The sequence below is a fragment of the Brassica rapa genome, chromosome A01 (genome assembly GCF_000309985.2).
Source record: "Brassica rapa cultivar Chiifu-401-42 chromosome A01, CAAS_Brap_v3.01, whole genome shotgun sequence".
NCBI classification, from domain to species: Eukaryota; Viridiplantae; Streptophyta; class Magnoliopsida; order Brassicales; family Brassicaceae; genus Brassica; species Brassica rapa.
In genome coordinates, this window is record NC_024795.2 from 21,632,116 (window position 1) to 21,648,791 (window position 16,676).

The following is a 16,676-nucleotide window of genomic DNA, read 5'->3' on the forward strand; positions in this document are numbered from 1 at the left end:
ATTGTACAAATGCCCCCAGGAAATATGTTTAGGAAACCCATGTGTTTGTTTTTGTTGTTTAAATAATTTAAAAGGTACAATCTTAATCGTTAAAACCATTTAAAAGGCTAAGTTTGTTAGACCATATTTCTTATATTTTATTCATGATGCCATTAGTCACACTTCATCTAAATTACCAAGAAAGTATTGGTACGTGCAACGCGTGCGCCGTGGGAAAATAATGGAACACAGAAGAAGAAAATGTGTTTTCTTTCTTTCAAGTGGGAAGAGATATTATAAGGCTTGAATGTTTGGTGGGGAACTGGTTAATCCATTTTAATAAATAAAAGTTCGATTGGTGTACAACTTTTTGAAGTTTTATGATATTTTGCAATTTGAAGCCAATCAACGTTTACTTTACCCTTTTTTTCTAAAATCTCTACAGCTTTCAACTATCGATTGTAAATTATTTATTTTTTAAAATTGTGTTTGTTCTAAATTGGGATAAACAAGATTTAGAAACATTTTTTTTCATTTTTCAAGCTTTTTTGTTTCTGTATGTTCAACCAATGTTTGGTATGCTTATTCTAAATAAGGTGCGAATACGATGGTGAGTTATTTAAAAAAGTTTGATTGATCGATTAGGTGAAAGATTACAAAAGAGTTTTTTTTTTGTCAGCAAACAAAGCAGACTCATGTAGACTCAGGACGGGCTCATTGGGGGGGACAAGCGGTGCGATCGCCCCAAGTCCAAGCCCGTATCCCTCCGTATAATACTAATTAAGGGGTCCAATTTTTTATAAATTTATATTTTTATATATAAAAAATTATAAATATAATAAATAAAATTGAAAGGGGCCCAAAATTATTTGATATGTATATGGTTTTATTTTCATTACAAAATATACAAAATATTACTGATTAAATTTTAAAAAAATATTTTAAACATTATCCGTATATAAATTTTAGAGGATAAATTTTTTTTTTTGTCCTAGGGCCCCTAATAATGTTGAGCCGCTGGTAGCTCTGCATCCATATGAACGACAAACGACGGTTGTTTCCTTACACTGCGTGCGAGACTGTCCGCCTTTGAATTCTGTGTCCGTGGTATATGAATGATCTCTGAGCTGTTGAAACTCCTCTTCAAAACTTTTATGTCTTCCAAATAGCTTGTAAATGCTGGCCACTCTTGTTTGACAAATGATTAAGAGAAAACACAATGTTTCCGGAGAGAACAAAAAAATATGATAGATTTTAATTCTAGTCGACTTGGTCTTGTCTGGTTTATGGATGTCTCTTTTTTCTTGTGCTATCCTCTCTCTTTATACTTGGCGCTCCTAAATTTTCACCTCTTCATTATTTAATTCGATTGGACCTAATTGTAACGAACCGACTTGTATAAGGACAAGTTGTCTTAGATTTGCCTGTTCAATTTGGAGTGAGCTTTATATTTGATAGACCTTATGTTTATCCTCTCTCCAACGCTGTAACAAAAATTAAACAACTAATTGTAATATTTTGAACAGTGTTTCTTATAACATGGAACTTAATACATCAGAATATAATAAGAAAACATAGGAAGATTGTGGATTTTAATGTCTTATTCCTTGATACATTATGTAGTTTATTACGTAACAATTATTTTTTTTGTTATTGACAAAAAATCTGATAATTAAGCTTTACCAATGCATATCTAGAATTTAAATAAATTTTTTGAAAATCTAAAAAGTTAAAATCTTTAGTCAGTGTATGAGAACAACTATATACATTATACCCATCATTGTCACCATTCAAATATTATTCAATATTTTTTGTTTATATTAACAATATTGAAATAACTAGTAGTCTAAACATAATAAAAAGTATAGCATACCATATTTACTATATGTCACCATTTAAACGATAACTAAAATTATTTGTTTTACATTAACCGCAGTTATTACATAATATACATTTTTATATGAATTACACTTAAACGATACCGTATTATCTAATTTTTTTATTTGCATTATATAATAAATTGTTCCTATAAAAAGTATACACGTATTATATATCAACCACATTTATTACATAATATACGTTTCTTTATTACAAACCACAGCTTAACAATATCGTATTATCTAATCCGCTTATCCGCACCGCCCAATAAATAGTCACCATACCAACCAAACATGGTGCTGCCTCTAGACAGAGAGAGAGAAACCCTAGAAACCAAAAGAAAAAGAGAAGCAATCGTGCCTCCTCCTTCTCCGACCACTCGCTTCCTCAGATCGCGTGAACATCACTCGATTTCTCTCTTCTCTCCCTATCATCTCGCAGATCCAAACCCCAACTCGCACCGATCAGCGCGTGCCTCCTCCTCCCTCCTCCTCCTTCTTCTTCCTCTTCCTCTTCGCGACTAGATTTTAGATTGGTCTTTCCGATTCTCCGCCTTGTTCTCCAATCTCCGCACGAGGTAACTCCAATCTCATCTTCTTACAGTTGAACTGCTCTTGTCGTCTCGATCAGTTACTGCAATTAGATTCTGTAATAAAAAGAACATGCCTTGCTGTAATAATGAATCACTACCTTCAACTACTTTTTTAGAAACTAATAATGTGTAATGTGTTTTGACCTAAACTCAACGAAATGTTACAGTGCTTGTCAATGGACATAGATCTTCGTCTACATTCAGGTGACCAAGGCGATGATTCAGTCAGGGGACTTGACAACGTCTTGCACAATTCAGACATAGACATTGGCAAGATCGAGGAAGATGTCTTGGCCGTCACAACCGGAGAATTGGTCGACTACGCAGAAACCGTCAACCTCGAACCACTCAACGGCATGGAGTTCGACTCACACGGCGAAGCGTACGCCTTCTACCAAGAGTACTCGCGTGCCATAGGGTTCAACACCGCGATACAGAACAGTCGTAGGTCCAAGACCACGAGGGAGTTTATTGACGCTAAGTTCGCTTGCTCTAGGTACGGTACTAAAAGAGAGTATGAGAACAAGTCCTGTAACAGGCCGAGAGCTAGGCAGAGCAAGCAGGATCATCCTGAGAATCATATGGCTGGTGGTTGTAGGAGGACTTGTGCGAAGACTGATTGTAAAGCGAGTATGCATGTTAAGAGAAGGTCTAATGGGAAGTGGGTGATTCATAGCTTCGTGAGGGAGCATAACCACGAGCTTGTGCCTGCGCAAGCTGTGACTGAACAGGCGAGGAGGATATACGCTGCTATGGCTAAGCAGTTCGCTGAGTACAAAACTGTCGTCGGGTTAAAAAGTGATGCGAAGAGTTTAGGTCGGAGTTTGCCAGTGGTGGAGACAGGAGATTTCAAAGCTCTGCTTGAGTTCTTGTCGCGGATGCAGAACTTCTCTTACGCGGTGGATCTCGGCGATGATCAGCGTGTGAAGAATGTGTTTTGGGTGGATGCGAAGAGCAGGGGCAGCTATGTTAGTTTCTGTGATGTTGTTTCTCTTGATACTACCTACGTGAGAAACAAGTACAAGACGCCGCTTGCTGTTTTCGTCGGTGTGAATCAGCACTATCAGTACATGGTCCTTGGGTGCGCTTTGCTATCTGACGAGAGTGCAGCTACCTTCTCTTGGTTGATGGAGACGTGGCTGAAAGCGATGGGTGGACAGGCTCCAAAGGTTTTGATCACTGAGCAAGAGGCGGTAATGAACTCCATCGTTCCTGTAATCTTCCCAAACACTCGGCATTGCGTTTTCCTCTGGCATGTGTTGGTTAAAGTCTCTGAGAATCTTGCCCACGTTGCTAAGCAGCATGAAGATTTTATGCCAAAGTTTGAGAAGTGCATTTATAAATCATGGAAGGAGGAAGACTTTGCGAGGAGATGGTGGAAGATTCTTGCTAAATTCGGCCTCAAGGAAGATCAGTGGATGCAGTCTTTATATGAAGACCGGAGGAAATGGGCGCCGACCTACATGACCGACGTTCTCTTGGCGGGGATGTCTTCATCTCAGAGAGGTGACAGTGTCAACGCTTTCCTCGACAAGTACTTGCACAAGAAGACCAGCGTACAGGAGTTTGTTAAACTATACGATACAATTCTGCAAGATAGATTTGAAGAAGAAGCCAAAGCTGATTCCGAAACGTTGAACAAGCAGCCGACAATGAAGTCCCCATCGCCGTTTGAGAAGAGCGTCTCCGAAGTCTACACTCCCGCCGTGTTCAAGAAGTTCCAGGTCGAAGTCTTGGGAGCGATTGCTTGTTCTCCAAGAGAGGAGAACAGAGATGGAACATGCTCTACTTTCAGAGTTCAGGATTTCGAAAACAGCCAGGAGTTTGTGGTGACGTGGAACCAAGCGAAGGCTGAAGTCTCTTGCATCTGTAGGCTGTTTGAGTATAAAGGCTACCTCTGCAGACACACGCTGAACGTTCTTCAGTGCTGTCATCTCTCTTCCGTCCCCTCGCAGTACATACTGAAACGGTGGACTAAAGACGCGAGAAGCCGGCAGTTTTCAGGAGAGGCTCCTCCGCAGTTGCAGACGAGGATGCAGCGGTACAACGACTTATGCCAGAGGGCGTTGAAGCTGAGTGAAGAGGCGTCATGCTCTCAAGAGAGTTACAACGTTGCGTTCCTCGCCATTGAAGAAGCTTTGAGAAACTGTGCCGGTGTTAATAGAAGTCTTCCAGATACGGCCAGCTCACCAACTCAAGGTCTGGTTTCTGTGGAGGAGGATAACCAGAGCAGAAGTGCAGGAGGCAAGACAAGCAAGAAAAAGAATCCAACGAAGAAAAGAAAAGTAACTTCCTTGTTTTGAAATCTCTGCTTGCATACAACTTGAGTTTTATGATCCTGACCACGGATTGCAGGTGAGCTCAGAGCAGGAGGTTATGCCGCAAGTTGCAACGCCGGAAAGCTTGCAACAGATGGTATGTCCTTTTGTTGATATGTCGTATCAATCATCTGTTAAACTAGAGTCCCCTTCCCCTAAGTATATGATAATTTGTATGTGCAGGATAAGTTGAGCCCAAGGACAGTTGGCATAGAAAGTTATTACGGAACACAGCAGAGCGTGCAAACTATGGTAACCTATGCACACAAAACACATGTTATTGTTCTCTTATAAATTATGCAGTGTGGTCTGATTATGTGTGTGTTTTACAGGTTCAGCTGGACTTAATGGGTGGGCCAAATCGCGATAACTTCTATGGGAATCAACAAACTATGCAAGGATTGGTATGAATAATCGACCATCAACACCTATCTGCAACTAGTTTCTGCTGTTTTTTTGTGTATTTTAACTTTGGATTACAAAAAAAAATCCCAACTGGTTTTCTGTAGCGGCAGTTGAACTCAATAGCACCAAGTTACGATAGTTACTACACTGCTCAGCAAGGGATCCATGGACAGGTACCTTACTTATTCTCGCCTCTTTAAAGAGCATTGTTCTATTCGTTTACCAATTTAAATTTGATCATTCTCTTTCTAGGGAGTAGATTTCTTCCGTCCTCCAAACTTTTCTTACGATATCCGGGTAAATTTTCATTTCTAATAACAGATTTATCTCTCTTTTTTTTTTCATGCTTGAATTTACTGGTCAATCTTTGTTCATGGAAAAACATTTTCATTACTGTAACAGGATGATCCTAATGTGAGGACTACCCAGTTGCATGAGGACGCGCCTAGACACTCGTAAACCAAACTGTAGCCTAAGGGCGATCAAATCTGAAAGAGTTTAAAATCTCTGCTGAACAGAAAGCCAATATGTTACCAGAAGAAGCTCATTTGGCAACTCAGGTTTTTGGAACAGAACAGAGCATGCTCTGTTTTTATCACCTCAAGTGTTAAATATCGGATGTTGTATTGTTAATATTGTTTGTGTCTGTATTTGATATGATCCCCAAACTTGACTTTTCAAATTTAGAGAGACAAAACAGTCTTTAGAGGATATTTCTCTGTCTATATAACTTGTTAATTCTTTCGATCAAGTTTCTTAGATTTGTAGTATCAAGTTAGTTCTGATTTTGAATCACATACAAAATGGTACTGTGGTTCGCTATTTGATCCCAATTAGGCATGGTATATTAACCGAGAATCAAAAACTGAACTTGAATAGAACCGAAAGCAAAATTGAACTAATGCTCACAAATATAACCGAACTCACAAATATCAGCAAAGTTCTTATATCTTTAGAACTAGAAAGGCCGAAACCAATTTGGAACAAAAACCAAATAAATATCCATATATCTAAAATACATTTTATATACATATATATATATAATATTAATTATATTTAGTTTTTAAAAAAATCAATATTTTAAAAATATTAGTTTTTAATTGAAATATCTAAAAGTACTAAATTACCTTAAATTTTTTATTCGAAATATTTAAAATATCAGAACTATTAGCAAGAACTGTATTAACTGAATATGCATCTGAAATATTTAAATTTATTTGAATTACACAATATTTATTCGAAAATCTAAAATTTGTTCTTACATGAAGTATTTGAATATAAAAAACAGAATCGAATTGAATCTAAAACTTTATAATATATTATTGATTCCTAATAATGTTATCCGAGCCGAAAACTCGAAATAACCAAACCAAACTGAATTTTATAAATAACCAAATGATTCTTGTATATTTAAAAGCGAAAGTTCAAAAACCAAAAAAATTAAGTGAACCGAACCGAAAACAGAATCCACGTGCCTAATCCCAACCAATGCAAAGACACATTACTTTCCACGTGCTATTATGGGCCATGCGAACGGCTTTTATAAGCTTGACATATGCGAAATTGTTTTTGGAAGTGGTTTGATCAAAGTCCGTTTGAGTTCAGTTCAGTAGATAAAGTTATTCTTGTTTGGCAAAATCTTTTTTGTAACTGTAACGCCCCGACCCGCCTACAGCTAATGGGGGGAAATCGGCTAATTCCTACATCAACAAAGGCCAACGGTCCCGATCAATACATAAACATGTTACCTGTGCGAAAACATACATCAACTAGTACAAAATTTAATTTTCATATGCGAACTTTCAAAATTTGGTCTTATCATACATTGACCTAATTTCCGTTAGTCAAACGTTGAGTTGTCGTTAACCAGTAGCAGAAAATCGGCTAATTCCTACATCAACAGGGACCAATGGTCCAGATCAATACATAAACACTTCACCTGTGCAAAAATATACATCAACTAATACAAAATTTAAATTCAATACATGAACTTTCGAAATATGGTTTAAACATACACTAAAGCTTGACATGTGCGTCCGCGCGGATATTTGTTGTTAACTTTTTTTATAAATTGTTTAATGACATTCCTAAATATATAAACTTAAATTTAATAAAATAGATTTACCTAGTTTTCACTAGTCAAATAATACCGAAAATAAATTGTCTGTCACGTGTTGATTAAGTAAAGTTTTTATTGTATTATGTGATAATTAAACCATAGTACGTAGTAATTGACAGAGAGAAAGGATAATGTTTAGCTTATCGAAGACATTCTCTTTTCTCTTTGTTCAATTTTGTCTTCTTTCGTTTTCTCGGTGTTTTTTGTTGTCGAAAAAGTTGAAGAAAAAATTAAAGAGAAAAGCTAACTAATGAATTACACGAGAAATAAATCGTTTGACCTATATGATTTATTTTTCTCATTCAATTACCACGTAATACAGTTTAATTACCATATTATACAATAAAAACATTATTTAATCAATACGTGACATAAAATTTAGCTTCAATATTATTTGACTAGTGGAAATTAAGTAAATGTCAAGTTTTAGCGTATGTTAAAACCAGATTTCAAAAGTTCATGTAGTGAAGTTAAATTTTGTATTAGTTGATGTATGTTTTTGCACAGGTGAAGTGTTCATGTATTGATCCGTACCATTGGTCCTTGTTGATGTAGGAATTAGCCGATTTTCTATTACCGGTTAACGACAACTCAACGTTTGACTAACGGAAATTATGTCAATGTATGATAAAACCAAATTTTAAAAGTTCATGTATGAAAATTAAATTTTGTGCTAGTTGATGTATGTTTTCGCACAGGTAACATGTTTATGTACTGATCGGGACCGTTGACCCTTGTTGATGTAGGAATTGGCCGATTTCTCGGCTAATGGGCCACCCATGCCCGCTCTCTTGGTCCGTGGGTCCCATCCCATCTGACGGTCGGTCCGTTAATTTTCCAAAGGCTCGAAATCATTGTTTACTGACCATGCAATCACCACCCGACCTTTTCCCATGCTTTGGCCTCACTCGCACGCTATCGCGAATCACTTCCCGATAGGTCACCCATCCTTCCACTACTCCAGCTCAAGCACGCTTAACTCTGGAGTTCTTTCAGGATGTGTTCCGGAAAAGGTAAGTCAACTTTGGTGACATAGGTAGCCAAATCAATTCTCTTAAGCCTTTCTGTATATCACAACTCGGGATGTTACAATTCACCCCCTCTCAAAGAACGCAACGTCCTCGTTGCGCCCCACGACAGGTCTCAAGACGCCTCTCAGGTCAGAACTGAGATGGCTAACCAGCTCTGATACCACTTGTAACGTCCCGACCCGCCCACGGCTAATGGGCCACCCACGCCCGCTCTCTTGGCCCGTGGGCCCCATCCCGTCTGACGGTCGGTCCGTTAATTTTCCAAAGGCTCGAAATCATTGTTTACTGACCCTGCAATCACCACCCGACCTTTTCCCATACTTTGGCCTCACTCGCACGCTATCGCGAATCACTTCCCGATAGGTCACCCATCCTTCCACTACTCCAGCTCAAGCACGCTTAACTCTGGAGTTCTTTCAGGATGTGTTCCGGAAAAAGTAAATCAACTTTGGTGACATAGATAGCCAAATCAATTCTCTTAAGCCTTTCTGTATATCATAACTCGGGATGTTACAGTAACGTCCCGAGCAAGCCACAACTAATGAGCCACCCATGCCCATTCATTCAGTCTGTGGGTTTAATCCCATTTGACAAATGGTACAGTGCGTTAATTTTCTGAAGGTCTGAAATTATTGTTTACTGACCCTGCAATCACTCAATGACATTTTTCTATGCTTTGACCTCACTTGCACGCTATCGCAAATCACTTTTCGATAAATCATCCATCACTCCACTATTCTGGCTCAAGCACGCTTAGTTCTAAATCTAAATAAATGTGTCCGAAAAAAGTAAACACACTTTAGTGACATAGATAAGCCAAATCAATTTTCTTAATCTCGTCAATATGTCAGAATTCAGGATGCTATAGTTTCATCCTGAATCTTTTGACAATTCTCATGAGTTTAATCGAGTGATAGGTGTGGACTTGCATGGATGTTCATCGGCACAAAGTGGTGGAAGAAGAAGCCTTCACTGATGCATGCATCGATGATCGACCTAAATTAAATCAAAGCATAACTGTGTTTGGCGACTCCGGATGCGGTGGAGGATCTTCGTTCGAAGTTAGTGGCAGTTGATGTGGCTTCTTGTCTAACCTAAAGCACGCACGTGTGGTGTCACGTTTTCAGCTCTATCAATATATTCACGTGGTGTTCAAAAAAAAATTCTCTATATTCATCATTCATGTATCATGTATATTTGGAAGCCAATAAAGAAAACTCTAATTTCAGAAGGTCAAATCCATCTAATTCCGTATATATAGAGTTCGTCGTTTTCTAAAAGTTCAAAACACAAGAGCTGCTTCTCTCTATCGTTCTCTTTGATGCTTGGTTTCACAATGTTCACTATATTGTTAAAATATGGGTTTAATCTGTTTTAATTGGACTCTAAAACATTAAATATGGTGTAACTATATTTCTAATGGATTTTTTATAAACTATATTTCTAATCAGGGGCGAAGCCACGTTGGTGGTTAAGGGTGTCCGTGCACCCATAAAGTTATAATAATTCTCATGTTTTGCATAACAATTGTATCTTAGTTAGCTGAGTTGACAATGAGTGCACCTATTAATTTATCAGTTCGCGAGAAATTCTAATGGAACTGCATAACTAAGTTGTCAAAAAAAATATGGAACTGCTTAAGAAAATACAATATCACTAAATTTTGGTTTTTATGAATAATTTACAAAATGAAAACTGATATATAATTATTATATATATGAATTAACATGATAATACATAGAAAATCAACTTTTAAACCATATTATATAAATTAGTTATTATTTATTCAGCTCCTACTTATTATTTACAAATGATGTTAACAATTACAACAGTGACTCAAGGTTTTTCGAGGTCTGTGGACCAAATTATTGTTTTTAATTTCGTAAGAAATATTTATTTTCCTGTGAACTTTAAACTATTTTACGAGTCTTAAAATAACATTGAGAAATTTCCTAGAATAATTATTTTTATTTTATTTTCATAAAAATAGCTTTCAAAGAGAAAAATGATCAAAATGAGTTTTTTTTTAAAAAATAAATATATATTTATATCATAGGATTAACTATTATAGATTTAGTGTTAATGACTGGGGTTTCGAAGATGAGTTTTCAAATTAAAAAAAAAAATATTAAAAATTTCAAAATAAAAAGGAACTATTTTGAATTCTATTTTGATGACAAAAACTTAAAAATGCTATTTGAGGGAATTGCTCATATATATTTATTTGTGGTATTAACAAAGTTTAAATAAAAATGTTTTTAATAAACAGGTTTGGTTAATATTTTTGAATTATTTTTATAAAAAAATTGACTTTTAATAGTATGGACTTTTGGAGTTGCACTGGTCTCAGCTGAGCCTCCCTGAGTACATATATATAGCTTCTTTATTTTGTCAAACATATATATAGCTAATATGGAAAGAAACAATATCTGATTTCTTCCAAAAACTATCTATTGCATATTGATTGATGCAAAATTCTAACGAAAGAGAACGATGATGTAGTTCCCTATTGCATATCACACGTCAGGATCATTGTATGCTTTTCTTTGAAAATTCTCACTAATTTCCTCTTTCCTCTTTGGTCGTCGACTTGTTTAAACATCATTCAAATTCACCTACCCCGTCAATTAGGTTTTTTCCGTCAGTTAGTTTATGTCCACTTATTCATAGTAAACTGCGTAAATAATACATAACTATATCTTTTTTTTTTGTGCAACAATACATAACTATATCTATTATCAAAATACTAGTGGTAATTTTCCTTCCTTAGTTTATTACCACAAGGGATTTCAGTAATCACTAATCACAGTCTTAATTAATCAATATAGTCTGCAAGAGTGAAGAAAAGTATCTATTTAACACACTAAAACACGAAATTTCTATACTTTGACAAAAAAAAAGTTTCCTAAACATCATGTCAAATTACGTATTCTTAGCCGCATGTTCTTGATTTAACTTCTCTTGGGAAAAAAATCTTGATTTTTGTGTGCTCTTGGTGACATTATAATGTTTTTAAGTATCGTATAAGAAAAATATTCATCATCTTCTTTTTTTTGGGGTCAAAAGTAGTATTCATCATCTACTAATCGTTTTCGCTGAATAAAACAGCCTATATAGGCTTCTCAGTAGGCTATAGGTTGAACCAATTGTCGGTGTATTATATTATGTTACGTCTAACCTACTAAGATATTTCAAAAATGGTACATATGCATGTAGTAATAGCATTGATAAACAAATTTCATCTCGTTATTAATTCTTATATATATATAATACGGCTATTGCATTAAGCAGGCAACGTAATATAAAAATAATAATTTAATGTTTTGGTTAGGAAACATAGAGGAAATATGTCGCCAGCTTTGTGACGATTATATAAAGTGAGAAACTTATTTACTATTTTAATTAAAAAATAGCATACAGTAAAATGAGCCAATTTCGTCAACTTGTAACTTCTTGTGGTCCATTAGTTAATATTTGATTATTTTCCCCTAAATCATATGATAACCAGATGATAACCCGCGCGCATAAAGTGAGTTTTTATAATAATGTTTGTTTATGAAATAATTTTAATATTTTGCAATACTACAATTTTTATCGATTATGAAATGATGAATACAAATGTTGGTATCTTAAATATATCATCGTTGTTGAAGAGTTAATGTATTACATATCATTTTAGTTATTTGAGTTAATGTATTACATATCATTTTAGTTATTTTTAAGTTCATATGCACACAAAAATATTAAATTTTGCGGCTGACACAAATCACCAAAACCAAATAGACATCGATTGTATAATGACGAAAGAGGATTATGTTTTCTGCTCTCGATTTGTTTACTATTGACTCTCCATAAGTGATTTCATTTTCTACATCTATAGTATTGTGCTTTCGTTCTCGTCTTTGTTTCATTAATATGAGTTAAGTTTCTTTTTTGAACTTCTTTTATGAATTTAGTGAATTACATAAGTGTCAATTAAAAAAATGGACATCTGTAAAAATTAGTTTCACTCCATATACATATCTAAGAATCAAAATTTTGAAAAAACCACCGGCAAACTATATTTACAGGTTAGTGTTCAAATTTTATATATCAAACTGTTACAGAATATAAGTGCAGACTCGAAATATAAATGTTTGTCTAGTATATATTCACCAGCTAGGTCTAAAAATCATCTGATTAGCACAACAAAACAAATTACTTATTTCACCAGTTCGGGTAATGTCTGAATCCGAACGGGTAATATCTAAACTCGGATGGATATCCGAAGATAACTAAACATAAGTATACTTAACTCTATATTTCTAGTTTATTTCTCTCATTTTATTCAAACTATTTATATTAATAATTCTTATTGCTCAAAATTAGATAATATACATATAATTATGGACAAGATCATTTGCTACTCACTTAAAATACATATCAAGTTCTTGTTTTTTACATTAACAAAAGTTGCATCTAAAATTTCAAAACAACAACTAAATTAGTGTCTTTCAATGGATAATGTATTTATTTTTTCTTCAAAATTTAAATATCCGAACCCGAACATAAAATACCCAAACCTGACTCGAAGTGTAGAAATACCTGAACGGGTTCTATATCCAATACAAACCTGAACGTGTATCCGAATGCCCACCCTATGATATATGATCATTTGTATTTTGCTTAAACAAAAAAAAAGTTAAACCACTAATCACAAAACTTTTAATGCGGACTTTTACCATTCTTAGTTACTTATAGTCATTTTTTAAAATTCAAAATATAAGATATAAGAAAAATTAAATTGCTTTTCTTATATGCTTAATGTGATTGTTTAATTTCTTTTAATAATATAAAATTAAATAAAAAAGAGAGGTTAGAATTTTTTTTAATCAAATATGTATTATTCATAATCATTAATTATCATATATATGTTAATCATATTAGGTAATTCTGTAGCTTTTATTTAAGGAAAGAAAAAATATTCTTTTGTACACTATTAATTAATTTGATAGTTAGTTTAATGTAAAATATAGTATATGTTTATATGGACCAACTTATTTTTTTAATAATTTTAATAATTGTTTTCGAGATGATACGTGGTTACGAAAACATGTTCTAATGGTTGAGGATCAGTATATAGGATATCGATTCAGATTAAATCATATATTAACAACGAGAGTATAAAAACGTTTGTGTTTCTTCAACTTGGAAAGAATGCAAAGCCACATAATTTACGTTTCCTAAATCAACGGTCATGATTGATATAGAATAGTCATTCTTTGACCAAGTCGAATCACTAAACCCAAATAAATAATCAACTAACGAAGGCAAATGCTTTTCTTCTTCTTACAATCTCAGTCTGCAGACACAACACAAAATGGCTAACAACCCAAACGATTGGTCTCCGTTCTACAACAACAATCAAACTTTCTTCACAACTTCCACCATCACTTCAACCGCCGTCACAACCACCACAACTGCTTCTCCCTCCGGTGAAGCCACCTCCATGGACTCTCGTCTGAGTCCTGAAACCGGTCGTGTAACCAAACCGGCACGTAAAAGATCAAGAGCCTCACGTAGAACACCAACAACACTTCTCAACACCGACACATCCAACTTCCGTGCCATGGTTCAGCAATACACGGGCGGTCCATCCGCTATGGCTTTCGGGTCCGGTAATACTACTTCCGGTTTTAGCCTCACCGCTTCGTCGGATCCATCCGCCGGATCTTCTCAGCAAGTTCCTTGGCAATACAGTTACCAGCCACACGCGGGGCCTCCACCGCAACGGCCTTATATGTTCTCGTTGAGTAACGTGAATCCTGTCGTCGGTTATAGTAACATGAACAACCCTAATTATACGGCTGTTCCCGGTGTGTTTGGGACGGCGGATGGTGGAGCAGGAGGTTCTGCCCCGTCGTCCAATGAAGCGACGAATAGTAATACGTCGTCTTCGAGGCTGCAATGAGAAAACGATTGGATTCTTTTTGATTTTTTTCTTTCTTTTTTCGCATAATGGCAGAAATGTTAGGTATTGACTCTCTTTGTCAAAGAATGAAAACTTTGACTTTGTATATTTTATTTTTCGTTTTCATATTTAAGCTTTTTTTTTGTTTTAGGGTTCTTAGCATAAGTGTATGGCGTTATCATGGTCCTAAATAGGCAAATATTCAATGACTGAAGTTGCCTACTTGCTTGCATTCAAATATAGGCAAATTGGAAATAAATAAAATAAATAATACTTTCCAAGTTGATAATATTTTGTACGAATATAAATGATCATTATAAAATTTGGAGTCCTATTAGGCTTTACATATATTAAAATAATTTTCTCTACAAATATTCACGTGAAGTTTTAAATTGCATTTGAAAAGTTATAGTTCTCAAATATTGGTCACAAAGACATATAACGTGCATAGAATGGATAAAATATACGGATCAACAAGCATAAATTTAGTTTTTGTATTCTTTCCTTTTCATAAAGCAAGATTTCAAAGCTCAATCTCTAGTGGTGGGATAATTGTTCACACATTTTTTTGTATTCTTATTGGATTGTAAACATTTAAACATGAAAGTAGTGTGAATGAAACTTTGGCTGCTTTACCAAATTAGCTCGACAAAATAGAGAACACGAATATTTGTGCTATAGCTTTATAATCTTTTTTTATAAAACGTGCAAAGAATGGAGGATACACGAGGCAAATAGCTTTACATCCAACTTTTGTATTCTGATTGGATTGTAGACATTCTCAAAACACGAAGTTAATGTGAAAGTAGCTTTATCAAATTAGCGCAGTAATAGAAAATAAGAATGTAAGATATAACTTTATAATCTTCTTCTTTCTTATGGCATAATAGTTATCAGAATGTATAATAATTTGACTTGTAGACGGAAAATTGTGATTGGTCTTTTCTTTTTCACATTTAAATTTGGCTTCGTTTTTCTTTGTCTTCAATCATTCACTTTTTAAGATTATTGAAATATATATTGAAGGAGAATTTTCTTAAAGACCAGAATAATCATATAACAATGTAAAATATAGAGATAAGACTATTGGATCATAGAGACGTCAAACTTGTCTTTCGTTCGGAAACAGAGGAAGCTTTTTGGTGAAGGTAGGCTACCAACATGAACATGACTAGATTTTTACGTTATCGTGTATTTTCCTTCTTATTTTCAGTTCCTTCCCGCTCATATTTATTATGATTTCGACTGAGATGGGTCTTTGACGTAGATCGATGTTAATATATGTTTAGAGTTTGGCTAATGGCCTAATATACCAAAACCAAACATTGGTAGAATGTCTTTCAGTTTGTTGTTGTTTTCTTTTGCATTTTTCATTGCATTTTAGATTCTTTTGATAAATCCATAAATTAATGAAAGAGAATAATTCTATATTGTCGTAGTTCGTTTCCATTGGACAAATAAAACAAATATAAAATGATTTGATAAGGAAGAATTTTAGAAGAAAAAAACATTGAAGAAATGACAAAACTGAGTGAGAAATGGGAAGGAAAGAGGGGATGAATCTAACAATACTGTGGGTCCCACTAACCTTTCACTTGTCTTTTTCTTAATATCAATATACATTTGAGTTCAGTCATCACCAATCACGATACTACTCAAATTACAGCAATATCAAATATCTAAAGATTCCCAACTATTTTTTTAATTTTTATGTTGACAAAAAAATCTATATCTTCTTTAATGTTATTTATGATTGAATGGTCTATATTCATGTTAACTATAGTAGTTTTAACATTTGCACCAAAAACAACTATAGTAGTTGGGTTGAGTTTTTAGCTGATCATGTAATTATCAAACTCCATGCGTGTGATGCTTGTAAAACAAAACTAAAAATCTCATTAAACTTCCACCTCATTAGAAATTTACATTAGTTAAAAAAATTTCTATTTTTGAAACACTTTTATAGTTAAAAAGTATTTCAGACATTCAAAGTTTCTGATTTAAATTTGGCCAATGTCTGGTTGTTTGAAATAACTTTTAACCTTTAGTAACTAAAGAAAATAAGATTACTAGGCTTATAGTTTTTTTTAATCTTTAATAAACCCTACATATAAAAAATTAAAGACATAGCTACATAAAATAATTAGAAAACTTACTATTTTAATATTAAAAACGTTAGTGATTTAGGCTGGTGGTTAAATTAATAGTTCATTAATGTTTTTATATCAGGAGGTCACGGGTACAAATCTCAGATGCAAACTATCTAAATTATGAAGAAAAACATTACAAGATATTTTTGGTATGGTGCATTGCATACCATCGAGCATTGATCTCATAGAACGGAATCGCAGTGGTAAAGTTAGACATGTATTTTCATTAGGCGGTTGAATTGTCGACTTCTAGA

General features: G+C 34.5%; 2 protein-coding genes across 3 annotated transcripts; both read left to right on the plus strand.

Annotated features, from left to right (window-relative positions):
* The first annotated feature begins 1,309 nt into the window (after positions 1–1,309).
* On the plus strand, positions 1,310–5,946 carry LOC103834833 (protein FAR-RED ELONGATED HYPOCOTYL 3). 2 transcript variants are annotated; one of them, XM_009110931.3, is made up of 8 exons: positions 1,310–2,434; positions 2,617–4,734; positions 4,805–4,864; positions 4,951–5,019; positions 5,100–5,171; positions 5,283–5,345; positions 5,425–5,469; positions 5,575–5,942. In XM_009110931.3, the coding sequence occupies exons 2-8, from the start codon at positions 2,626–2,628 to the stop codon at positions 5,629–5,631; spliced, it is 2,475 nt and encodes an 824-aa protein (XP_009109179.2). In that variant the 5' UTR covers positions 1,310–2,434; positions 2,617–2,625; the 3' UTR covers positions 5,632–5,942. The 2 variants fall into 2 exon arrangements, with proteins under 2 accessions (XP_009109179.2, XP_009109171.2); XM_009110923.3 differs by having other exon boundaries at positions 2,135–2,434; positions 5,277–5,345; positions 5,575–5,946.
* Positions 5,947–8,702: 2,756 nt separating this feature from the next.
* LOC103834848 (VQ motif-containing protein 22) lies at positions 8,703–14,561 on the plus strand. The gene has a single exon (XM_009110941.3). It carries the CDS (start codon positions 13,682–13,684, stop codon positions 14,270–14,272), a length of 591 nt encoding a protein of 196 aa, XP_009109189.1. The 5' UTR covers positions 8,703–13,681; the 3' UTR covers positions 14,273–14,561.
* The last annotated feature ends 2,115 nt before the right edge of the window (positions 14,562–16,676 follow it).